General features: G+C 35.1%; 1 protein-coding gene across 1 annotated transcript in view; it reads left to right on the top strand.

Moving 5' to 3' along the window:
• REDIC1 (regulator of DNA class I crossover intermediates 1) overlaps positions 1 to 24,854 on the top strand; it is a 68,169-nt gene extending 43,315 nt beyond the window's left edge. The window contains 4 exon segments of the mRNA XM_027093519.1: positions 15,306 to 15,369; positions 21,289 to 21,371; positions 24,309 to 24,354; positions 24,357 to 24,854. Coding sequence (XP_026949320.1) covers positions 15,306 to 15,369; positions 21,289 to 21,371; positions 24,309 to 24,354; positions 24,357 to 24,763 — 600 coding nt within the window. The 3' untranslated portion in view covers positions 24,764 to 24,854.
• The last annotated feature ends 2,062 nt before the right edge of the window (positions 24,855 to 26,916 follow it).

Here is a 26,916-nt window from a genome sequence, read left to right as displayed (position 1 = left end):
AGGTTTTAGGGGGTATGTTTTCATTTTCATTTGTTTCTGTGTATTTTTTAATTTCTTCTTTGATTTTTCAGTGATATCTTGGTTATTTCATACTGCACTGTTTAGCCTCCATATATTTGTGTTTTTTATAGTCTTTTTCCTGTAATTGATTTCCAGTCTCATAGCATTGTGGTCAGAAAAGATGCTTGATACAATTTCAATTTTCTTAAATTTTCTGAGGCTTGATTTGTGACCCAAGAAATGTTCCGTTTTCACTTGGGAAGAAAGTGTATTCTACCACTTTTGGGTGGAATGTTCTATAAATAATAATTAAACCTATCTGGTTTATTTTGTCATTTAAACCTTGTGTTTCTGTATTTATTTTCTCTTTGGATGATCTGTCCATTGGTGTAAGTGGGGTGTTAAAGTCCCCTACTATTATTGTATTACTGTCGATTTCCCCTTTCATGGTCGTTAGCGTTTGCCTTCTGTATCGTGGTGCTCCTTTGTTGGGTACATAAACATTTATAATTGTTATATCTTTTTCTTGGATTTATCTCTTGATCATTAGGTAATGTCCTTCCTTATCTCTTGTAACATTCTTTATTTTAAAGTCTATTTTATCTGATATGAGTATTGCTACTCCAGTTTTCTTTTGATTTCCATTTGCATGGAATATCTATTTCCATCCCTTCATTTTCAGTCAGTATGTGTCCCTCGTTCTGAAGTGAAGACAGTATATATATGGGTCTTGTTTTTGTATCCATTCAGCCAGTCTGTATCTTTCGGTTGGGACATTTAATCCATTTACATTCAAGGTAATTACTGATATGTATTTTCCTATTACCATTTTCTTAATTGTTTTGGGTTTGTTTTTGTGGGTCTTTTTCTTCTCTTGTGTTTCCCACCTAGAGAAGTTTCTTTAACATTTGTGGTTAAATGGTTTGGTGGTGCTGAATTCTATTAGCTTTTTCTTGTCCTAAAAGCTTTTGACTTCTCCATTGAATCTGAATGAGATCCTTGCTGGGTAGATTAATATTGGTTGTAGGTTATTCTTTTTCATCACTTTAAGTATATCCTGCCACTCCCTCTGGCCTGCAGAGTTTCTGCTAAAAAATCAGCTGATAACCTTATGGGGCTCCTTTGTATGTTATTTTTTGTTTTTCCCTTGCTGCTTTTAATATTTTTTTCCTTGAATTTAATTTTTGTTAGATTGATTAATATGTGTCTTAGTGTGTTTGCCCTAGGATGTATCCTTTATGGGACTCTCTGTGCTTCCTGGACTTGGGTGACTATTTCCTTTCCCATATTAGGGAAGTTTTCCACCATAAGCTCTTCAAATATTTTCTCAGACCCTTTGTTTTTCTCTTCTTCTTCTGGGACCCCTATAATTCAAATGTTGGTGTGTTTAGTGTTGCCCCAGAGGTCTCTGAGATTGTCTTCAATTCTTTTCATTCTTTTTTCGTTATTCTGCTCCTCGGCAGTTATTTCCACCATTTTGTCTTCCAGCTCACTTATTTGTTCTTCTGCCTTGGTTATTCATTTCTTCCAGTGTATTTTTCATTTCAATTATTGTGTTGCTCATCTCTGTTTGTTTGTTCTTTAGTTCTTCTAGATCTTTGTTAAACATTTTTTGTGTTTTCTCAATCCATGCCTCCATTCTATTTCTGAGATTCTGGATCATCTTTACTATCATTACTTTGAATTATTTTTCAGGTAGATTCCCTATTTTCTCTTCATTTATTGGTCCTGTAAGTTTTTACTTTGCTCCTTCATCTGTGACATATTTTTTTGCCATCTCATTTTCTTTTTCTTTATGGGTGGGATTGTGTTCCTATCTTAGTGGTTGTTTGGCCTGAGGCTTCCAACAGTGGAGTGTGTAGGCTGTTGAGTAGAGCTAAGTCTTGGTGCAGAGATGAGGACCTCTGGGAGACCTCACTCCAATGAATATTCCCTGGGGTCTGAGGTTCTCTGTTAGTCCAGTGGTTTGGACTCAGAGCTCCCATCACAGGAGCTTCAGCCCAACCCCTGACTAGTGAACCAAGATCCTTTTAGAGGAATGATATGCATCCAAATTTTAAGCCTCTCTGTCCAGAAGTTCCTTAACTTCAGTCAAGTTCTTTAATCTGGAGAACCACTTGCCAGGCGCTTCCCAGACCCCCTCTCTGTGACCGCCAAACTTCTTTTTCCTCCAGACCCTTTAAACTGCCTCTAGGTATTTTTCTGATTTCCTCTTTCCATTGGTTGTTTAGTAGGATATTGTTTAGCCTCTATGTGTTTGTGTTTTTTTACAGTTTTTTTCTTTTAGTTGATTTCTAATCTCATAGTGCTGTGGTCAGAAAAGATGCTTGATATGATTTCAATTTTCTTAAATTTCCTGAGGCTCACTTTGTGGCCCAGTGATCAGTTCTGGAGAATGTTTCATGTGCACTTGAGAGGAATGTGTATTCTTCTGCTTTTGGATGGGATGCTCTGTAAATATCATTTAAGTCCACTTGGTCTAATGTGTCATTTAAGGCCTGTGTTTCCTTATTGATTTTCTGTCTGAATGATCTGTCCACTGATGAAATTGGGGTGTTAAAGTCCCCCACTAATATTGTGTTCCTGTCGATTTCTCCCTTTATGGCTGTTAATATTTGTCTTATATATTGAGGTGCTCTTATTTGGGTGCATATATATTTACGATTGTTATATCTTCTTCTTGGATCGTTCCCTTGATCATTATGTAATGTCTTTCTTTGTCTCTTGTAAAGTCTTTATTTTAAAGTGTATTTTGTCTGATATGAGTATTGTGACTCCAGCTTTCTTTCGATTTTCATTTGCATGGAACACTTTTTCCATCCCCTAATTTTCAGTCTGTATGTGTCCCTAGATCTGAATTGGGTCTCTTGTAGACAGAAGATATATGGGTCTTGTTTTCATATCTGTTCAGCCAGTCTCTGTCTTTTGGATGGAGCAATTAATCTGTTTACATTTAAAGTAATTATTGATATATATGTATTTATTGCCATTTTGTTAATTGTTTTGTGTTTGTTTTTATTGGTCTTTTTTCTTCCCTTCCTCTTTCATTCTCTTCTCTTGTGATTTGATGGCTAACTTTAGTGTTGTGTTTGCATTGCTTATTCTGCTTTATGTGTGTATCTATTGTAGATTTTCAGTTTGCAGTTACCATGGGGTTTTGATATATCAGTCTATATATAAGCAAGATTGTTTTAAGTTGCTTGTCTTTTCATTTCAAATGCCTTTCCAATATCCTGCATTTGTGCTCTCCTCTTCTCACAATTGCTGGTTTTGATACCATATTTTGTACGGATGATTTCCTACATTTACTGTTTGTTTGCCTTTACCAGTGAGCTTTTCCATTAGTAATTTTCCCATTTTTAGTTGTGGCTTTTTCTTTTCTGCTTAGAGAAGTTCCTTTAGCATTTGTTGCAAAGCTCGTCTGGTGGTGCTGAATTCTCTTAGCTTTTGCTTCTCCGTAAAGCTTTTGATTTCTCCATTGAATCTGAATTAAAGCCTTGCTCAGTAGAGTATTCTTGGTTGTAGGTTTTTCCCTTTCATCACTTTAATATATTGTGCCACTCCCTTCTCGCCTGCAGAATTTCTGCTGAGAAATCAGCTGTTAACCTTATGGGAGTTCCCTTCTATGTGTTGCTTTTCCCTTGTTGCTTTTAGTATTTTTTCTTTATCTTTAATTTTTGTCAATTTGATTACTGCGTGTCTCGGCATGTTTCTCCTTGGGTTTATCCTGCCCAGAACTCTCTGTGCTTCCTGGACTTGGGTGGCTATTTCCTTTCCCACGTTAATGAAGTTTTCGACTATAATCTCTTCAAATATTTTCTCGGGTCCTCTCTCTCTCTTCTCCTTCTGGGACCCCTGTAATGCAAATGTTGGTGCATTTAATGTTGTCCCAGAGATCTCTTTGGCAGTCTTCATTTCTTCTCATTCTTTTTTCTTTATTCTGTTCTGCAGCAGTGATTTCCACCATTCTGTCTTCCAAGTCACTTATTCATTCTTCTGCCTCAGTTATTCTGCTATTGATTCCTTCTAGTCTATTTTTCACTTCAGTTATTGTTCATCTCTGTTTGTTTGTTTTTAATTCTTCCAAGTCTTTGTTAAACATTTCTTGAACCTTCTCAATCCTTGCCTCCATTCTTTTTCCAGCATCTTGGATCATCTTCACTCTCAGTATTCTGAATTCTTTTTCCAGCAGATTGCCTATCTCCACTTCTCTTAGTTGTTCTTCTGGGGTTTTATCTTGTTCCTTCATCTGGGAGGTATTCCTCTGCCTTCTCATTTTGTCTAACTTTCTGTGATCGTGATTTCTGTTCCACAGGCTGCAGGATTGTAGTTCTTGCTTCTGTCTGTCCTCTGGTGGTTAAGGGTGTGTAAGAGGTTGTGCAGGTTTCCTGATAAAGGGACTCCACTGGTGAGTGGAGCTTGGTATTGCCCCTCTGGTGGGCAGGGCCATGCTCAAGAAAACTTTAAGCAGCCTGTCTGCTGATGGGTGGGGCTGTGTTCCTGCCCTGGGGCACCCAAAACTTTTGGGTGGGGCTAATGGCAGCCTCTGGGAGGGCTTACACTAAATGATTACTCCCCAGAACTGCCACTGCCAGTGTCTTTGTCCCCACAGTGAGCCACAGCCACTCCCCACCTCTGCAGGACACCCTCCAATATTAGCAGGTAGGTCTGGCCCTGTCTTTTATGAGGTCACTGCTTTTTTTCCCCTGGGTTCTGTTCCACACAGAACCTTCTGTTCCCCCTTCAAGAGTGGAGTCTCTGTTTCCTCCAGTCCCATGGATTTTCTGTGATCAAACCCCACAGGCTTTCAAAGCCAGATTCCCTGGGGGCTCCTCCTCCCATTGCTGGACCCCCAGGCTGGGAAGATGGACATGGAGCTCAGGACTTTCACTCCTGCAAGAGGGCCTCTGTGGCACAATTGCTTTACAGTCCATGGGTCACCCACCTGGCTGGCATGGTGTTTGATCTTATCGTGATTGTGCCCCTCCTAACATCTCATTGTGGCTTCTTCTTTGTCTTAGGCTGTAGGGTATTTTTTTGGTAGGTTCTAGCATTTTTCTGTCCATGGTTGTTCAGCAATTAGTTGTGATTTTGGTGTTTCCATAAGAAAGGATGAGTCCACATTCTTCTACTTCACCATCTTGAGCCCAAGATAAAAGCTCTACATTTTTATTTCCCTCCCCCATTTTGTTTTTGATGTCACATCTTACTTCTTCTTACCTTGTGTATCTATTAACAAGTTACTGTAGTTGTTATTTTTACTACTTTTGTCCTTTAACTTTCACACTAGTTTTATAAGTGATTAAACACCCTTACAACATTAGATTATTCTAAATTTTACATATTTACCTTTACCAGTGAGATTTATACCTTCACATATTTTCCTGTTGCTAATTACTGTTATTTTGTTTTGTCTTAAAGAAGTTCTTTTAACATTTCTTTTAAGGCCAGTCTAGTGGTGAAAAACTCCTTTAGTTTTTGCCTTTCTGGAAAACTCTTTATCTCTTCTTCTAATCTGAAGAACAAATTTGCCAGGTAGAGTATTGTTGGTTGGTAGTTTTTTTTTCTTCCTGCAATTTGAATATATTGTGCCACTCCTTTCTGGACTGCAAAGTTTATGCTGAAAAACCTGCTGATAGTCTTATGAGGGTTCCCTTATACTTAACAAGTTGTTTTTCTCTTGTTGCTTTTAAGACTGTCTCCTTGTTTTTAACTTTTGATAAGTTAATTATAATGTGTCCTGGTGAGAGTCTATTTGGATTCATCTTATTTGGAACTTTATTGTCTTCTTGGATCTGGAGGTATGTTTCCTTCCCCAAGTTAGGGGATTTATTGGCCATAATTTTTTCTAACCAGTTTTCTGCCCTTTTTTCTTCTTCTTTTCATTTTTGGACCCCTATAATGTGAATATTGGTCCACGTGATATTGTCCCATAAGTCCCTTACACTATTTTCACTCTTTTTCTTTCCTTTATCTTTTTTGTTACTCTGATTTGATGAATTCCTTTGCCTTATTTTGAAACTTCTGATCACTTCTTCAGCTTAATCTGGTCTTCTGTTGAACCGTTCTATTGTATTTTTTGGTTCAGTTATTGTATTCTTCAGCTCTGATTTCTGTTAGGTATTTTCTTATATTTTCTGTTTCTTTGTTGAAATTCTCACTTAGCTCATGTGCTGATCTCCTGACCTCAGCGAGCAGTTTTATGACTGTTATTTTGTAAGGTATAAGCTAAATTGCTTATCTCCATTTCATTAAGGTCTTTTTCTGAGGCTTTATCTTTTTCTTTCATCTGGAAAATATTCTTCTGTTTCTTCATTTTCCTTGACACTCTTTGTCGGTTTTTATGCATTAGAGAAAACAGCTACCTCTCCTAGTCTTGAAGGAGTGGCCACATGCAGGGGATGATCACTGTGTTTCAACCTCACCCTAGATCTTTGTTGCCTCTCAAACCTTTGTGATTGTCCAAGCAACTTAGTTCATTTTTAGTGGCTCCCAGTTGAGGGTGTGCCAAAACCAACAGGTTCCTAAATGGGAATATCTCAGTCAAAACATAGATTTAGTCTGATTGGAAGCTGGACCCTCTGCCAACAGTACACAAGTACACAAATATGCCTCTTCCATGAGAAAACTTTAAGATGGGAATTTCTTTCTGTTCCCTCTGCTCTGAGACATGGTGTGATAGCCAGTTGAGAACTGTTTCTTTGTTTGCTACCATCCCATTGAACCTGTGAAAACAAGGGCTGCTGACCACCAGAGCCAGGCTATCAAGGGATGTGTCCTTTGGGCAGCAGCCTCAAAAGTCAGGGCCTCAGATGTGTGCACAAACTCTTTTCTGGGAGATACCAATGTCAACTGAAAAAAATGCATAACCTAAAAATTGAGAATTATGTTTTATTCAGCAGGCATACTGAGGACTTAAGCCCAGGGGACAGCCTCTCAGATAGCTCTGAGGAACTGTCCCTTAGAGGTAAGGTAAGAGCCAGGTTATATAGGAGTTTTTGCAAAAACAAACAACAAACAAACAGATAGTCAGAACATCAAAGGATTACTGTTAATTAAAGAAAAACCAGACACCTCAAGTTAATAATATAGCATTTTTCTATGTGCGGGAAGCTGCAAGTGTCTGGGCTCATTGAAATCATTCCTTTGATATGCACCTTTACTGTCTAGGTCAGTATCCTGTCTTCTCCATCCTGAATCCCTCAGGGTGCACCTGTGGATGCCGGGGGTTGGGGAGGCTGCAGTAGCTGACGGCTGCAACATCCTTTGTTTACTGATTTAACAAGTGACATTCTTTGTGACAACCTAGAATAAGGCAGAGGGAAAGCGCAAAGATGGCACCTGCTGGTCTCTGTGGTCTTTAAAAAGTATTTCAGTCTGTTTCTAAATGTGTGTCAAATAAGAAGCCTGTTCCTGAAGATTTAAGATAAGCAAATAAGCCTCTCTCAGGGAAACATTCAGGGTATGTTTCAGTCTGCTACCTCTGTGCTGTGCCCTGGGGGAATAACTGGTTAAGAATTCTTTCTCCATTTGCTATAGTGCTATAGGACCTACAAATGTAAGACCCATTGGCTGCCAGAGCAAGGCAGACAAGTGGTGGAAACCGCAAAAACTGGGGCACAGATGTGTGTACAGGCTCATCTCTGGGAGCAAGGCAGAGGGAGCGCATGAAGATAGTGCCTAGACTCTGAGGTCTCTGGAGAGGATTACAGTCTGCTCTTAGATATGAGTTTAATTAGAAGCCTTCTGTTCAGGTTACATCTATGAAGATAAACTAATAGGCTTCTTTCACAGAAAGATTGGGTATGTCAGTGGGCTACCTCTGCTCTAGGCCCCAGGTAGTAGTCTTGTGGAGCTTGTGCAAACACTTTGAGAACTGTTTCTCAGTTTGCTATAGTCTTGCAGATCTCATAGACAAAGGCTTCACTGGCTTTCAAGTCTTGATGTTTGGGAGGCTCATCTCTCAGTTGCAGGTCTTAGAAGTTCAGGAACCAAATATAAGGTTCCAACCATTAGTTCTTCATGGAGAAACTTGTAGTAAGTTCCTTCCTGATTGTGGGTTGCTGCACCTGGAGTGGGGTTTATGGTGTCTCAGCGTAATCTGAGATTGAGTCTCAGCCTGTCCTACCTGCTTCAATGTAGGTTTTTTCTTATTTGGCCAATGTGTGGGAGACTCTTGGCTAGTTGGGGTTTTTTGGCGGGAGGGGAGGTTCTTTTAGAAGAAATTGTTCTGTGTGTAGCTGTAGATTCAGTGTGTCCATGGGAGAAGGTGAGTTTAGGATCCCTCTACATTGCCATCTTTAACTGCAACTTATTTAATTTTAAAATAGTAGAGGAATACAGTTTAAATATGATTGTTTAAAATAGGAGGAAAATCACTAGAGAAATGGAGGCACATGGAAGAACTTCAGAATGCAAAACGGTGGGGATGTCACACTAAGAAACCTGATCAAGGTGGGAAAAAATGAGAACACTTCTACATAAACAATAAATGTAAAATGTAAGGAATGAATCCTGCTTAGCAATATATTAAATTTTATTAGAGGGCTGGTGTTTCTTATGAAGATTAGAGGAGTATCAAATTGAGGAGACTAATATCTCTACATATTTTTCAAGAAACATGTAGAACATAATAATAAAGGTTGAAAATAAAAAGATAGCAAAAGATATGTATATAAAGAAAATATATAGTATTAGGGACAGTATAAATGCAATAAATGCCCATTAGAGAAGAGAAGAAGAGGATATAAAAGTTATTGATCCATACCAATTATGAAATCCTGCTGAGCAGGCATTGTGAAGGCTTGCTGAACCTAGAGAATGGGGGAAATTCCTTGAATAATTCAGTTTTATTTTTTTCTATTTGGGCTTCTGTTTTTCTCTATCAAAAGATATGAAGTTGGCATTGCAGTATATGTCTACCTTGGGGTCTATGTAGCTTTCTCAGTTTGTGGGTTCCTGGTACAAGTTTGAGACTTGAATGTTTTAAGGATTGAGCCTACAATACTTTTTTTTTTTTTACAGCAGGTTCTTATTAGTCGTCTATTTTATACACATCAGTGTATACATGTCAATTCCAATCTCCCAATTCATCACACCACCACCCCCACCCCCCGCCACTTTCCCTTCTTGGTGTCCATACGTTTGTTCTCTACATCTGTGTCTAAATTTCTGTCCTGCAAACCGGTTCATCTGTACCATTTTTCTAGGTTCCACATATATGCGTTAATATACAATATTTGTTTTTCTCTTTCTGACTTACTTCACTCTGTATGACAGTCTCTAGATTCATCCACATCTCTACAAATGACCCAATTTTGTTACTTTTTATGGCTGAGTAATATTCCATTGTATATATGTACCACTACTTCTTTATCCATTCGTCTGTTGATGGGCATTTAGGTTGCTTACATGACCTGGCTATTGTAAATAGTGCTGCAGTGAACACTGGGGTGCATGTGTCTTTTTGAGTGATGGTTTTCTCAGGGTATATGCCCAGTAGTAAGATTGCTGGGTCATATGGTAGTTCTCTTTTTAGTTTCATAAGGAACCTCCATACTGTTCTCCATAGTGGCTATATCAATTTACATTCCCAACAACAGTGCAAGATGGTTCCCTTTTCTCCACACCCTCTCCAGAATTTGTTGTTCGTAGATTTTCTGATGATGCCCATTCTAACTGATGTGAGGTGATACCTCACTGTAGCTTTGATTTGCATTTCTCTAATAATTAGTGATGTTGAGCAGCTTTTCATGTGCTTCTTGGCCATCTGTATGTCATCTTTGGAGAAATGTCTATTTATGTCTTCTGCCCATTTTTGGATTGGGTTGTGTGTTTTTTTAATATTGAGCTGCATGAGCTGTTTGTATATTTTGGAGATTAATCCTTTGTCTGTTGATTCATTTGCAAATATTTTCTCCCATTCTGATGGTTGTCTTTTCGTCTTGTTTTTAGTTTCCTTTGCATTGCAAAAGCTTTGAAGTTTCATTAGGTCCCATTTGTTTATTTTTGTTTTTATTTCCATTACTCTAGGAGGTGGATCAAGATCTTGCTGTGATTTATGTCAAAGAGTGTTCTTCCTATGTTTTCCTCTAAGAGTTTTATACTGTTGGGTCTTACATTTAGGTCTCATCCATTTTGAGTTTATTTTTGTGTATGGTGTTAGGGAGTGTTCTAATTTCATTCTTTTACATGTAGCTGTCCAGTTTCCCAGCACCACTTATTGAAGAGACTGTCTTTTTTTCATTATATATCCTTGTCTCCTTTGTCATAGATTAATTGACCATAGGTGGGTGGGTTTATCTCTGGGCTTTCTATCCTGTTCCATTGATCTGTATTTCTATTTTTGTGTCAGTACCGTGTTGTCTTGATTACTGTAGCTTTGTAGTATAGTCTGAAGTCAGGGAGTCTGATTCTTCCAGCTCCTTTTTTTTCCCTCAAGATCTCTTTGGCTATTCGGGGTCTTTTATGTCTCCATACAAATTTTAAGATTTTTTGTTCTAGTTCTGTAAAAAATGCCATTGGTAATTTGCTAAGGATTGCATTGAATCTGTAGATTGCTTTGGGTAGTATAGTCATTTTCACAATATTGATTCTTCCAATCCAAGAACATGGTATATCTCTCCATCTATTGGTATTATCTTTAATTTCTTTCAACAGTGTCTTATAGTATTCTGCATACAGGTCTTTTGTCTCCCTAGGTAGGTTTATTCCTAGGTATTTTATTCTTTTTGTTGCAGTGGTAAATGGGAGTGCTTCCTTAATTTCTCTTTCAGATTTTTCATCATTAGTGTATAGGAATGCAAGAGATTTCTATGCATTAATTTTGTATCCTGCAACTTTACCAAATTCATTGATTAGCTCTAGTAGTTTTCTGGTGGCATCTTTTGGAGTCTCTATGTATAGTATCATGTCATCTGCAAACAGTGGCAGCTTTACTTCTTCTTTTCCAATTAGTATTCCTTTTAATTTCTTTTTCTTCTTTGATTGCTGTGGCTAGGACTTCCAAAACTATATTGAATAGTGGTGAGAGTGGACATCCTTGTCTTGTTCCTGATCTTAGAGGAAATGCTTTCAGTTTTTCACAGTTGAGAATGATGTTTGCTGTGGGTTTGTTTTCTGATTTGGATTCCTTTTCTTCTCTGATTGCTGTGGCTAAAACTTCCAAAACTATGTTGAATAATAGTGGTGAGACTGGGCAACCTTGTCTTTTTCCTGGTCTTAGAAGAAATGGTTTCAGTTTTTCACCATTGAGAACAATGTTGGCTGTGAGTTTGTCATATATGGCCTTTATTATGTTGAGGTAGGTTCCCTCTAGGCCCACTTTCTGGAGAGTTTTTTATCATAAATGGGTATTGAATTTTGTCAAAAGCTTTTTCTGCATCTACTGAGATGATCATATGGTTTTTATTCTTCAATTTGTTAATATGGTATATCACATTGGTTGATTTGCATATATTGAAGAATTCTTGCAGCCCTGGGATAAATTCCACTTGATCATGGTGCATGATCCTTTTAATGTGTTGTTGGATTCTGTTTGCTAGTATTTTTTGAAGATTTTTGAGTCTATATTCACCAATGATATTTGTCTGTATTTTTCTTTTTTTTGTAGTATCTTTGTCTGGTTTTGGTATCAGGGTGATGGTGGCCTCATAGAATGAGTTCGGGACTGTTCCTTCCTCTGCAATTTTTTGGAAGAGTTTGAGATGGATGTGTCTTAGCTCTTCTCTAAATGTTTGATAGAATTCACCTGTGAAGCTGTCTACTCCTGGGCTTTTGTTTATTGGAAGATTTTTAATCACCATTTCAATTTCATTACTTGTGATTGGTCTGTTCATATTTTCTATTTCTTGGTTCAGTCTTGGAAGGTTATACCTTTCTAAGAATTTGTCCATTTCTTCCAGGTTGTCCATTTTATTGGCATAGGGTTGCTTGTAGTAGTCTCTTAGGATGTTTTGTATTTCTGCAGTGTCTGTTCTAACTTCTCCTTTTTCATTTCTAATTTTATTGATTTGAGTCCTCTCCCCCTTTTTCTTGATGAGTCTGGCTAATGGTATATCAAATTTATCTTCCCAAAGAACCAGCTTTTAGTTTTATTGATCTTTGCTATTGTTTTCTTTGTTTCTATTTTATTTATTTCTGCTCTGATCTTTATGATTTCTTTCCTTCTGCTAACTTTGGGTTTTGATTGTTCTTCTTTCTCTAGTTCCTTTAGGTGTAAGGTTAGATTGTTTGAGTTGTTTATTGAGGTAGGATTGTATTGCTATAAACTTCCCTGTTAGAACTCCATTTGCTGCATCCCATAGGTTTTGTGTTGTCATGTTTTCATTGTCATTTGTCTCTGGGTATTTTTTGATTTCCTCTTTGACTTCTTCAGTGATCTCTTGGTTATTTAGTAATGTGTTGTTTAGCCTCCATGTGTTTGTGTTTTTTATGGTTTTTTCCCTGTAATTGATTTCTAATCTCATAGCAAAAGATACTTGATATGCTTTCAATTTTCTTAAATTACTGAGCCTTGATTTGTGACCCAAGATGTGATCTATCCTGTAGAATGTTCTGTGCACACTTGAGAAGAAAGTGTAATCTGCTGTTTGGGGGTGGAATGTCCTAGAAATATCAATTAACTCCATCTGGTCTATTGTGTCATGTAAAGCTTGTGTTTCCTTTTTAATTTTCTCTTTGGATGATCTGTCCATTGGTGTAAGTGTGGTGTTAAAGTCCCCCACTATTATTGTGTTACTGTCAATTTCTTCTTTCATAGCTGTTAACAGTTGCCTTATGTATTGAGGTGGTCCCATGATGGGTGCCTATATATTTATAATTGTTATATCTTCTTCTTGGATGGATCCCTTGATCTTTATGTAGTGACTTCCTTGTCTCTTGTAACATTCTTTAAAGTCTATTTTGTCTCATATGAGTATTGCTACTCCCGCTTTCTTTTGATTTCCATTTGCAGGGAATATCTTTTTCCATCCTCTCGGTTTCAGTCTGAATGTGTCCCTACGTCTGAAGTGGGTCTCTTTTGGACAGCATATCTAAACCTCAAAACCTGTTTTGAGGTTCTTGTATTTGTATCCATTCAGTGAGCCTGTGTTTTTTGGTTGGAGCATTTAATCCATTCACGTTTAAGGTAATTATCAATATGTATGTTCCTATGACCATTTTCTTAATTGTTTTGGGTTTCTTTTTGTAGGTCCTTTTCTTCTCTTGTGTTTTCCACTTAGAGAAGTTCCTTTAGCATTTGTTGTTGAGCTGGTTTGGTGTTGCTGAATTCTCTTAGCTTTTGCTTGTCTGTAAAGCTTTTGATTTCTCCATCGAATCTGAATGAGGTCCTTGCCGGTTAGAGTAATCTTGGTTGTAGGTTCTTTCCTTTCATCACTTTAAGTATATGATACCACTCCCTTCTGGCTTGTAGAGTTTCTGCTGAGAAATCAGCTGTTAACCTTATGGGAGCTCCCTTGTATATTATTTGTCCTTTTTCCTTTGCTGCTTTCAGTACTTTTTCATTGTCTTTAATTTTTGCCAATTTGATTACTATGTGTCTTGGTGTGTTTCTCCTTGGGTTTTTCCTGTATGGGACTCTCTGCACTTCCTGGACTTGGCTGGCTATTTCCTTTCCCATGTTAGGGAAGTTTTTGACTATAATCTCTTCAAATATTTTCTCGGGTCCTTTCTCTCTCTCTTCTCCTTCTGGGACCCCTATAATATGAATGTTGTTGAGTTTAATGTTGTCCCAGAGTTCTCTTAGGCTGTCTTCATTTCTTTTCATTCTTTTTTCTTTATTCTGTTCCTCAGCAGTGAATTCCACCATTCTATCTTCCAGGTCACTTATCCCTTCTTCTGCCTCAGTTATTCTGCTATTGATTCCTTCTAGTGTATTTTTCATTTCAGTTATTGTATTGTTCATCTCTGTTTGTTCTTTAATTCTTCTAGATCTTTGTTAAACATTTCTTGCATCTTCTCGATCTTTGCCTTCATTCTTTTTCCGAGCTCGTGGGTCATCTTCACTATCATTATTCTGAATTCTTTTCCTGTAAGGTTGCCTATCTCCACTTCATTTAGTTGTTTTTCTGGGGGTTTATCTTGTGCCTTCATCTGGTACATAGCCCTCTGCCTTTTAATCTTGTCTATCTTTCTGTGAATGTGGTTTTTGTTCTACAGGCTGCAGGATTGTAGTTCTTCTTGCTTCTGCTGTCTGCCCTCTGAACATACAATACTTTTTAAATGGTTGAATAATGGGGTTAGAGAAGAGGTTCTGTTCTATAAAGTTATTCAGGACCCCTGGCTGCTAGGGACTCTGCTGTCTTTTAACTGGTAGCTTTCCATGTTTGCACTGTATGTTGATATCAGAGGGAAAAGGAAGTGGAGGATTATGGAGAAAATTTTTATAGACCAAGACTGGTAGTGTTCTGTACCATATTTGCCAATGAGCAGAACTTAAATCACTTGTTCAAACCAGCTGCAAGGGAGGCTAGGAAATGTAGTTTAGCTGTATGCCTAAGAGGAAGGGGAAACAGGTTTGATTGAGCAGCCAGACAGTTTCTCTTTTATACTACCTATCTATCTAAAAAACTGTATCCACCAACAGAGAATATTTAGTTTCTATTAATCCATGGTACGTTTATAAACATAATTCATATATAATAATAAGCCATAAAGAAACTCTAAGATATTTATCTATGGAGAGATTCATAGCCACATTCCCTAGTAAAAAATCATTAAAGTAGTAATCAACAGCAACAACAAAAGGTGTTTAACCTCCCTTACCTTCTTGGAAATTAAGAAACACTGTGTGTTTAACAATGAAAAAGAAAAAAAAGAAAAAAATCAAAAGAAAATGCAAATTACATAGAGATTGATGAAAATCAAAGCCAGTGGTGTGTTATACAGAAAATTTTTACCTCTAAGAGCTTTTATTATTTAGAAAACCTGAAAGTAAATGAACTGATATCCAACTTAAGAAATTAGAAAGAGAATAACAGAATAGATCTTCAAATTGCTTTAATATCTTTGTCTTTTTTCAACTACATTTGCTAAGGTTACCTGAAGCCTTTCCTTTTTGTCAATAATTTATTTCTTGGTAAATGTCTATTCTTTTGCTTGCTGTTTCTAAACCAATTTATATTTTATTTCATTTTATTGTTCATCACAGGCAAATTTTTCTTTGTGATTTTAAAATCATCTGAGTTGAATTAAAGTAATATGAAAGAAGAATGCTATAAGATGAATTGGTGTGGTTAAAAGGAACTATAAGTAGGTATTATTTTATATTCTTTGGAGTTGTTAAAATTTTGTTTTTCTTCTAGATTCTGATGGAAGGAGGAGGAATGTGTTCTTTAAAAGGTGGGATAACATCTACTAAGAAAACCTGTCAGTATAACTATAAGTGAATTTTATTCTTTAAAAAAACAACATTTTAACAGAAATTAGTTAAATTTTAAGTTTTTTTAGAGTTTTGCCAGCAAATATATTTTATAAGTATCTTAGAATATATTAATAATGATGCAATTGGCTTTTTAAAATTAATTTTGTCTTCTATAAAATGTTATACATGATGAGGATATATAATATATATGTACAACTTACTGAATAATAAACAGATACCTTTGTACTTAGTTTGTATAGTAGTTTAAGAAATAATACATAATCAGTACTTTTGAATATCTTCTCAATTGCATTTCCTATCCTGCCCCCTAGTGGTAACTCTTTTCCTGAATTTGTTTTTTGTGATAGCACATATAGACTTTTCCAATTGCTTGCTTTTGAGCTTTCTGCAGCAAATTGAGGCAAACTCTATACATTTTTCTGAAACTTACTTTTTGTTCACCCAGCAATATGTTTTGAGGTTCAATCACCCTGACACTTGTGACTCTAATACAGTTGATCATTTGTTTTCTCCTATATAGCCTTCTATTGTGTGAATGTAGCACAATCTATGTATGCATCTTCTGACAAAGATTATTTGAGTTGTTTTTAATATTTTGCTATGATAAACAATGCTACTTTGACAAATTTTGACATTTCTCCTGGCACACATGTATAAATGTTTCTTCTAGGATATAATTCTAGAAGTTGAATTGGCTAGTTCATATGATATGCACTCTTCTAGGTAATGCAAAATTGTTTTCCAAAGTAGATGTGCCTGTTTAAACTCCTGGTTTAAACTCCTGGTTTAAACACTAGCAATAGGTAAAGAATCTTAGCTGTTACATATTCTCACTAACACTGGATCAGCTTTTTATCATTGTTGGCAATGTGATATCTTATTGCAATTTCAATTTATATTTTCCATTGTTGATTAGGCTCATTGGCCACCCATATTTCATCTGTGAAATGTCTTTCATGTCTATTGTCCATGTTTCTTTTAGGAAGTTTGGCTTTCTTTATGGGATGTGTCTTTTGTATATCTATGTCCTTTATACCTTTTATATATCCTAGATTCAGATTGCTTGTAGACTCCTGTGTAGCAGATATTTCATATTTGAGTAGCAAATATTTCATATTTGAGTGGTCTTTTTATTCTATATTGTCTTTTTGTTGACAACACTTTCTGGCACTTTTTAGATATTTTGCGGTTGAATGATTCTTCAGCATATCTAGTCTGTTGGGATACCTAGAAATCTTTATGGACTTTTTCCTTTTTTACTTAATTTAATTTTTTTAATATGTAAAGCATTAATTTGGTTTCTATCCCTCTCCTGTCTGCCCTATTTCCTTCTGCCTCATATGAGTAGCTATTTTTTGTTGGTTTACTGTTTATCATTCCAGTGGACTTTTTTTCTAAATAAAGCCTGATGTGTATAAATGCACATATATGTGTGTCTTAGTTCCCTGTTCTTTGCACTCTAAATAGGATATTTTATTTAATACAGTATATTTTATAGATGAATTAAATGGATTTATTTAATAAATTTTCTGTAGATTTCCTCATATTAGTACTGGACATTTATTCATCCTTTATTTATGCCCATTTAGTAATCCATTATGTGGATGATCTATAGTTTACTCAGTCAGTGCCCTGTTGGTGGATATTTAGGTTGTTTCAAGTATCTTTCTTACAAACAATGTGCAGTGAACAATTTTGAGCACATATTTCTTAATTGTGGAGGTACATTTTCAGGGTAATTTCTAGAAGTGGGATTGCTGAATCAAAGAGGAGATACACTGTGGGTTTTGGTTTTTTTTTTGATAGTTATTGCCAAAATTTGATTTTGATAGAAATTTCCAAATTCCCCATTGCATCATTTTGTAATCACCAGAAATGTGCTTTTGATTCCACAGCCTCACCAACAGGGATTGTGGTCAAACTTAGGAATTTTTGTGAATCTTATAAAGATATATAGATAGAAGTTTCAGTTTGCACTTCTTTTTATATGAGTGCAGTCGAGCATCGTTTAAAAATGTGTAATGGCTATTTGTGATTTTTTTTCTGTGAACTCTCCATTCATGTCCTTAGGCCCATTGAGGTTTTACATCTTTTTCTTGATATTTAAGAGCTCTTTATATATTAATATTAAAGAGGTTTAGGTCTTTGTAATGTGTCACAAATATTTTCTGTTAGTTTATTAATTTTTGATTTGTTTTATCTGTTTTTACTTTGTTTATGGTGTCTCCTGCTTTGCAAAAGGCTTAACATTTTTTATGTAGCTAATATTATCAATCTTTTCTTTTATACCTTTGGATTTAATTAGGAAGACTGTTTACACTCCCTGGTTGCAAATGAATTCACTTATATTTTCTTCTAGTATTAGTATGATTTTATATTTTTGCACTTAGAGTTTATCCTGTTTTAGGAGTTTATCCTGATTCAAGTTTTTAAAAATGCATCTTTTCCCTAGGTATTTGTAATACTACCTTTTTATGTATCAACTTTCCATATATACTTCAATCTGTTCTGGGGCTTTCTTTACCATTCCATTGATCTTTCCTAATCTTCATGTGCTAATATCACATTATTTTTATTATGATTACTTTATACTATGTTTCATTTCTAAGAGTTACACCTCCCTTTGCACTTTTTAAAGAATTTTTCTGGCTATTTTTGATTAATTTTACATGTAAACTTTAAAATCAACTTGTGTAACTTCAAGGAAATGTTTCCTTTGGTGGGGGGGGCACACTGCTTGGCATGTGGGATCTTAGTTCCCCGACCAGGAATCAAACCTGTGCCCCCTACAGTGGAAGCACAGAGTCTTAACCACTGGACCACTGGGGAAGTCCCGCCAAGGAAATATTTCAATTTTTATTGGGAAAGTACTAAATGTATACATTAATTAAGTGTGAATTGTCATCCTAATGATGTTGAGTAGCCCTATATAAGAATAAGGATGGCTTTTTATTAATTCAGTCTAATTTTATATCTTTAATAGTTGTTTAAAACGCCTTTATGCACTTTAACGTTTTCCTCAAGCAGATTCTGCATGTCCTTTATTAGATTTAGCTGTAGGTACTTTTCATTGTTTTTGTTGCTACTTTAGTGTGAATGTACACTCCATGTTTCTACATTAAGTAAGAGTCTGGATTTTGGACTTAGGCATGTGTATGTTGACTGTTTTATTGAGAGTTTTTTTAGAGGTGATTTTGAGGCTATTAGTAGTTTGGGGAAGAGTGATTATTGGCATCTATAGAAATGATTATTATCTTTCCCTCATATATCTTTTTTTGTACCCCAAAACACATAAAATTCACCCTTCCAACAATTTCAAAGGGTACAGTATACCTCTCCTTCCCCCCAGCCTCTGACAACCACTATTCCGTTTCTATGAGTTTGAATATAAGTGTAATCATACAATATACAAATATTGTATGTAATCATACAATATTTACCTTTTTGTGACATTTCACTTAGCATAATGTCTTCAAGGTTCATCCATGTTGTAGCATACAACAGGATTTCCTTCTTTTATAATGCTGAATAATATTCCATAGTATGTGTAAACCACATTTTCTGTATCCATTCTTTTGTCAATAGACATTTAGGTTGCTTCCACCTCTTGGCTATTATAATTCTGCAATGAACATGGGTGTGCAAGTATCTCTTCAAGATTCTGTTTTCAATTCTTTTGGATATATCCCTAGAAATGGGATTACTGGATCATATGGAAGTTCTGTTTTTAAATTTTTGAAGAACAATTCATACTGTTTTCCATATCAGCTACACCATTCTACATTCCCACGAAGAGTGCACCAGGGTTCCAACTCTTCCAAATCAGTGCCAACACATTATTTTCTGTTTTTTTTTCCTCAATAAGTAACCATCTTAATGGGTGTGAGGTGATATCTCACTGTGGTGTAGATCTTTTAAAGTGCTGAATTTTGCTAATGGATTTTGTGATATGGACCATTCTAGCATTCCTAAAACAAATCCCACCAAGTCATGATGAATTATGATTAAGTTTGCTATTCTATTTAATTTTTAAATTTTTTTGTTCTTTAATTTTAAATTTAAAAGTTTTAATATTTATATACAATTTTTGCATTGATCCTATAAGTGAGATTGGCCTATGTATAATATGTATGTGTGTGTGTATGTGCATGTGTAATCTTTCTCAGATTTTGGAATTAGTGTTATGTCAGATTGACAAAAATTTTTTTTAAACTGAGGCTATTTGAAAGCTTTCTTGAAATTCGAATCACTTGCCTCTTCAATGCACTCCCACTGTTTTATTGCAGATCCTCATCACTTCATAACTTGATTATTGAGTTAATCTCCTAACAATCTGCTTTCATGTAGTTTAACCCTTCTTTAATTAATCCCCAATTAGATGCCTTGGTAGACAGTCTAAAATTAATTTTGTATTAAAGTGCACCTCTACACTTTCTTTTCCCCCATCCCATATGCTATTTTTCATCTTGTCTTTTGGGAAATTGTTTATTCATCTTCCAAAACCCATTCTTTATCTTGTGCTTTCTCTATTACTCTTCACTAAACCTTTTTTCCCTAGAGCTCATCACACTTAGGTCTCTACCACTTTGTACCTTCTATGACTTCTATTGTTGGGTCTAATTTTGTGACTGTTTAAAAAAAATAAATGTATGTCTTTTTCTCCATCTCAAGAGTCTGAATACTTTGAGCATTATGGCCACATATTCCTAAAAACTACTAAGTGACTTACTTAAGGTAATTACTCAATAAGTGTATAATTTACATTTTAATCTACATATCCTTTCTTACACTGTTAGAGGTAAGACATTCATTTAACGGACATTTGTCTTCTCTACTAATAACTATGGGTTTACTATACTTATGAACTGAATGAACCTTGTTGTGGGGGAATGCCCTTAGATCATGTTGTTAGTAAAATCCTACTTTTCTTTTCTCTGCTTTCCACTGTTGAGGAGAACCTGCTTTGGGAGGGTATAAATTCCTTCTAGTATGATGAACTAAGGGTAACTGAATTTACCTAAGTTCTCTCTACCTCTCAGCTGACTGACGGCTAGATTCTGTTACAGAAGGTATCAGATCTGATCTGAGGTATGAATAGTAGTCATGGTCTGTTGTGTATGGGAGGACATGTGATTTAACATGTGTTGTTGCACCACATTCCATTACCTTTTTCTTTTTCTTTTTGGATAGCAAATTCATTTTCACAAACAAGAAGAGGAATGGTTGAAGCTACTGTTGATCTATAGTATTTATGCATGCTAGGGAGTCATGACCTACTTTTCAAGCCCATTTTTAAACTTTACTTGTAATCATAAGAGAACACATTAGGCAGATAATGAAAGAATAACATACTGGATGCTTTGAGTTGTTTTACATACAGCTTTTTAAAAAATAAATTTAACAGTGTCACAGTCACCATCAAATTTCAATAGATTATATATCTTTTTACATTATTTTGAATTCATAAATGGCTTTAAAATTCTATAGTTTTGAAATCATATTAAAGGTTAAATACAGTTTTGATTGTGTGATAAAACTTCATTTACTCAATTAGCAAATATCTGGTACCTTAACTTGGCTTATTTCTCCTTCGTACAGATTGACACTTTAAATTATTTGCTCATAAAAAATGGTTCATTGTATTGGAAAAAATCAATTCAATTTCCTCTGTTCTCCTTTCTTCCCTTACGTTAGGTACCCTCATTTTACTTGTAGATACACATCTTTTACATGTAGAATAAATCCATAATACCCTGTCAAAAATGCAACCTGCCACATATCCAAAATTTTAACTTTTAAAATGCTCTATAGTATGTTAGCTAAACTTATTTACCAGCAGCTATCTTCTGCCTATGTACATATTAATAGGTACCATTCTTCACAAATTAAATTTTTATTTTCAGATCTTGATTCTTCACGGAGTAGTCAGTCTACCAGTTGCTCCCCAAGGCCAGCAGATAGTTGTTTCAGTTCTAGTTCAGAGATGGTAAGTTATGCTCTTTTTTTTTTTTGCTTGTTAATATATGCTATACTAATTTAGAGTGATTTGTATTTCTCATCGTTTACTTTTTCATTCTGAAAAAAATAGTTGAGATAATAGTGAAAATAAATGTAAACAAAAATGTGAAAATATTAAAAATGTAAGAAGAATGTAAATTAAAATGTAATTGAGCATCATTCATTCATGCTTATGAGATGATGAATGTGTTCATTGTTATTTACAAAACCCACTCTTACTGAGATGTATGTGTGTGTATATGATAAATGCATTCTTCTTTTAAAAGCGTTTTTAAAAGAACCTATTCACAATAATTGAAAACCTAAAACAACCAATAATACACACAAAAAGAAAGTCTCCAGACTTATGTGAAGAAAACTATAAAATACTATAATCTGAATAATTGGAGTGACATGTTTAATGCTGAGTGGGAACTGTAATCTGAATAATTGGAATGGCATTATATTCTGAGTGAGTTTCTCGCAAATCACATGTTTAAATGGAATTCTCCATTAATTCTTCCATCTTCGTTTCACCTGCCTTTTGTCTCTAGCTTGCTGTCCAACTGCCTTGCTGAGGAAGGACATCAATGACCTCTAACGATGCCAAATTCATTGGACAATTTTCAGTTTTTATTTTATAAGAATTTCTAACAATATTAATAGAAATTATTATTTTCTTTTCTTGAAACATTTTTTTCTCTTTGCTTTTGTGATACACACTATCTTAGTTCCCTGCATACCTCTCTGAATGCTACTTTATGCCTTTGCCCACTTCTCTTCCACCTTTCCCTGTATATAAATGTTGTAATGTTTAGGGTTTGCTTCAGGAGCCTATTCTTCTCTTAACCTACACTCCAAACTCTAGATGATGTTACATACTCCATTGATTTTTTATACTATTACCTGGTTGATGACAATTCTCAACTTTATGACTTTAGCTTAGATCCTTAATTAGGTGTCCAATTTCTTATTGGATATCTTCTTGGATATTTCACAAAAAACTGAACACTTCTGATCTCCCTATATCAGTTTTTCTGATAGTTCCCATATTAGTGGATCCCTTTTCTATCCACTCAGTTGTTCATGCCAGAAACTTTAGTTTGGCATTTCTTTCTGTCTCATCTGCCTTCCTTAACCATATTCATTTCATCACTTGATCCAATCAATTCTACCTCCAAAATAAATTGCATATTTATCTACTTCTCACCTAGGGTACTAGGTGTCAGTACCCTAATCTAAGGTACCGTCATCTTGTTCTTGAATTGTTAATGGTTGTTGCCCAAGAGATCTCTCTACTTCCACTCTTGCCCCACTTTTTCTCTAGTTAACAGTCATCATGGTCTTTTGAAAACTTAAACTGAATGATGTTACTTCTATGTTTATTCAATGGATTCCTGTTTTACTTTAGAATCTAAACTGCTTTCATTAGTGACAGGCCATGTGTGGTCTAGCCCCTGGCTACATCTCCAACTGCTAGTATTCCTCTCTCACCACACTTTACGCATACTGACATTCCACTTCCTTAGCTGCTTAAGTCACTTTTCTGCTTCAGCACATTTATATATTCTGTTTCTTACATTACTGTTATTCATCCTTTAGGTCGCAGCTTAAATATGTCACTTCTTTTGAAGGCCCCTCCTTGGCTTTTCAATCTAAATTAGACTCCTTAGTTATGCTCTTGAAGTGCTTCGTGCTTGCTCTTCATAATGCTTTGTTCAACTTGTAATTACATATGCTTGTGTGTAATTATTTGATTAACGTCATTTCCACACATAAGAGTGTGTGCTGTAGAGAGCAGCAAATATGTCTGCTTCACTCACATTGCAGGTGCTGAGTATTTATTTCTTGAATAAATAAATGTACTGATCCTATTTTCTCTAATTTATGCCCAGCCAGTTTAATGCTGTTTCTTGGGCTTACTTTTCCTATTTTAGTGCCAATCAGCTTAGCCAATCAGCCAATACCTCATTTTAGGTTTTTTTATGTTAACTTTGCTTTTTATTTTTAGCTAGAATAATCAATACTTTTATATAAGATTTTTATTAAAACAGTATTTTGGTTAGTTCAGTAATTAAAAGATAAATTTTTCTTGAAGTTGAAAAATTCAAGCTACTAAATTGAAATCTAGACCTATTAAAAGTTCTTAAAATTTGATTTTTTATATAACAGTTTTGATATTTATTGCTGTTTAACCTTTCTTTTGTCTATTTGATTTCCTGTTAGCTGATACCATTCTTAATGAGTCTTTCTTGAGACTGAGCTCGTGAAAGATACAATATAGATATTTTTTGACTTAATGACTCAATGAGTGAATATTAAAACAAATTGTATGTGTTAGCTTTTTCTTTCAAAGTTATACTTCTACTTCACTCTTCTTAAGTAGTTGAAGAGTATATGTTGTATTTCATTTCCTCTCTGTGAAAAGGTAGTAGGGTGATGTCACCTATGAGTATGAAGACTAATAATGGACAAAAATCTTCTCTTTTTTGTGCTTTTGCATCTTTAATATAAGGATTATTATTGTTTCATGCTATTTTAAAATCCATAACCTTGATTAAAAAAAAATTCTAAATCTAGGTTGATTTGCCACCTGCCAAAGTCTCTTTTTTTTTTTTGAAATTTTCTATAATGTGAATTTTAAGAATGTCTACTTTCGGGCTTCCCTGGTGGCGCAGTGGCCGATGCAGGGGACACGGGTTTGTGCCCCGGTCCGGGAAGATCCCACATGCCACCGAGCGGCTGGGCCCGTGAGCCATGGCCGCTGAGCCTGCGCATCCGGAGCCTGTGCTCCGCAATGGGAGAGGCCACAACAGTGAGAGGCCCGCGTACCGGAAAAAAAAAAAAAAAAAAGAATGTCTACTTTGAAGTGATTGTTTTTTTAATTTAAGCATCATTAAGAGCAAAATTACTAAATTTCTTTTAGCCATCTGAAGATGAAGATCAAATTGAAGGTTCAAATAGGAGATCCATCAAACCAAAGAAACAACTAATAATTTTTATTTAGAAAGCATGGAGAAACTTCCATGTGATAGGATTATTAAAAACAATGCCAAATTTCATAAACAAAATGAGGATTTTAACCAGTTCTCAATGAATAGTAATATAGATCAGTTTCCACAGTCTCAGTGTAATTCAGCACATATATTTCAAAACGTAACCAATAATAACTGCATTCTACAGGTTGCAAGGTGTGATGCATGGATACAGACGGAGAGTGAACCTGTAATTGAAGAAAAATTAGATGCTGCCATACAATGTGATATAATTTCAAAATGTAAATGTAGAAAAGATGTGTCTTCTTTTTGTAACGTTGAAAGGTGCAATGAAAATATTAAGGCAGATACCACTGGAGGGCAGGAAATCCTTAAAAACAACTAATATTCTAAAACCTCAGCCTGAGATTTTGCATTTGGTTTAACGTTTAGAGTTTTATTAACATAATAAAGAATGAGAATATTTTTGTAGCTAAGCAACTAGGTGGAAGTATTCCCATAGATATTTTTAATAGCTTTAGTATGTCAAAGTTTTTTAGAAAATAAGATATATGTAAATTTACTTTCTTATGGTAATTATTAATTACATTATGATATGCTGTTGTTTATGGATTAAAAATATGTTTAATTACTTCTTTGTTGCATTTATGTTAAAATTTAGTGCTGTTGCATCTTTTGGCAAAAATGTTCTCTCCCAAGAGCTTAAGATAGAAAATAATACTAAATAATACTAAATATGTTTTATAACTTAATTATAAGAATTTTCTTAGCTACTTCTCTTAACTACTATACCATCATTAAAAATTCTGGCCTTAATTTTTAGATAAAATATTTTTTTCTAATTTGGAGAACATTTTTTGGTTTTGCTTATATTAATTCAGAGGAATGGTTTTTCTCTTCAAGATTAAAAAAAATGTTTTAATGCTTTTGTAAAAGAATTGATCAACATTGGAAAATAATTTATGTTTACTAATTTTAATATTACATAAGATTTTCATAAATAATGCATCAGAATTTCTCATTTGTAAAATATGGGCTTTGTTTCCAACATAACAATTATTGTTTTTGGTCAAGATTTTAAATGTTCACACTAGTCATTTTAGAAAATGGACATTTGTATGGGTATATTACATGGGTATAAATGTATGGGTACATTTATATGGGTATATTACAAAGTGACCAGCAGGGGGCATTCTGATATCTAACTGTAACAAAAATAAAATTGTTAGGACTTTCTGTTAAAGGATGATTAGATGCTGCATTTTTACATGTACACATATCACTCAATAGTTTGTTTTACAGAGGTGATCTGAAACATAACAATTTAGAAACACTAATAGCTAATATTTAAACAGTAGCAATCTTTAGGTTTTTAGCTAGTTTTAGGAAGCTCTCTTTGCTGCCTCAGAGAGAGCACAATGAACTCTAAAATAATTTTCTTAAAGTAGGGTAATCTCATGAAAGGGTAATATAATTATCTGATGTACACTGGTTTTTTTTCAAAAGGCCAGATTTTCATCCTGGTATTCAATAAAAAGTATTCCATAGTGGATTGATTATCCTGAGCAATTATTTTGTAAAATATGACATATTGTAGTAATGAAGACCTATATATGGAGAAGACGACGATACTGGTGATACTAGAATAAGATTGAGATTTGAATCTTGGGTTGTTTCAAGTATCATGTAAACTGATTTTTTTCCCCAAATACAAATCAAAGTCTAGCAGCTATTAAAAGCACATTCATTACAAAAGTTCACACCTAGTTACATTTTTATCAATATCATAATGTGGCAGTTAAGATAAGTAAGGTAAAGAAAAATATAGGGGCTATTTAGTGTAATGACTGCACACAATGATAGCAGGGTAAGGTTCAGTGTAGTAAAGAATTTAAGTTTGCCCCAAAAGAGATCTGGTTTTTTACCCTTGGCTTTTGTGAGGTAATCTCTAAGCTCTTGGAGTGTCATGGCTGATAGATGCCTTGGGACCTTGGGCCAAGCCAGATAGTTAACAGTGTGATTTAGGATGGGACTCTGAGTCAAGCAATATCAGCTCAACTTCCTAAGGGGCTAGAAACTGAAATCAGCCATATGGGCTGTCAGTCATGCCACTGTGATAGAGCCAGAGTAAAGGCTCTGGACACCAAGGCTCAGGTGGGCTTCCCTGGTTAGCAGTACTGTGTGTTGTCACACATTGATACCAGGAAAATAACACTGTCCATTACTTGTAGAACACTGGAAGCTCTGTATTACTTTCTTAGACTCTGTACTAAGTGCCTCTTACCTGGGCTGATTTTAATGTCTCCTTTCCTTGTAGTAAACTGTAACTGTGAATATAACAGCTTTCAGTGAGTTCTGAGTCCTTCCAACAAATTATCAAATCTGAAGGTGCTCTTGGAACCCCTGAATTTTTATGGACTGTTCCCTAACATTGTAGTTGCTAACTCTTTAGGGAAATAAATATATTTGGATAGGAAAGTGAGTACAGATTTACAAAATAAAGAGGACATATATAACAGAATAGATTATAACATACTT

Source organism: Aethalodelphis obliquidens, unplaced genomic scaffold (genome assembly GCF_003676395.1).
Source record: "Aethalodelphis obliquidens isolate GAN/ISIS:26980383/991018 unplaced genomic scaffold, ASM367639v1 scaffold84, whole genome shotgun sequence".
Taxonomy (NCBI): domain Eukaryota; kingdom Metazoa; phylum Chordata; class Mammalia; order Artiodactyla; family Delphinidae; genus Aethalodelphis; species Aethalodelphis obliquidens.
This window is presented reverse-complemented; position numbering and strand designations above follow the sequence as displayed.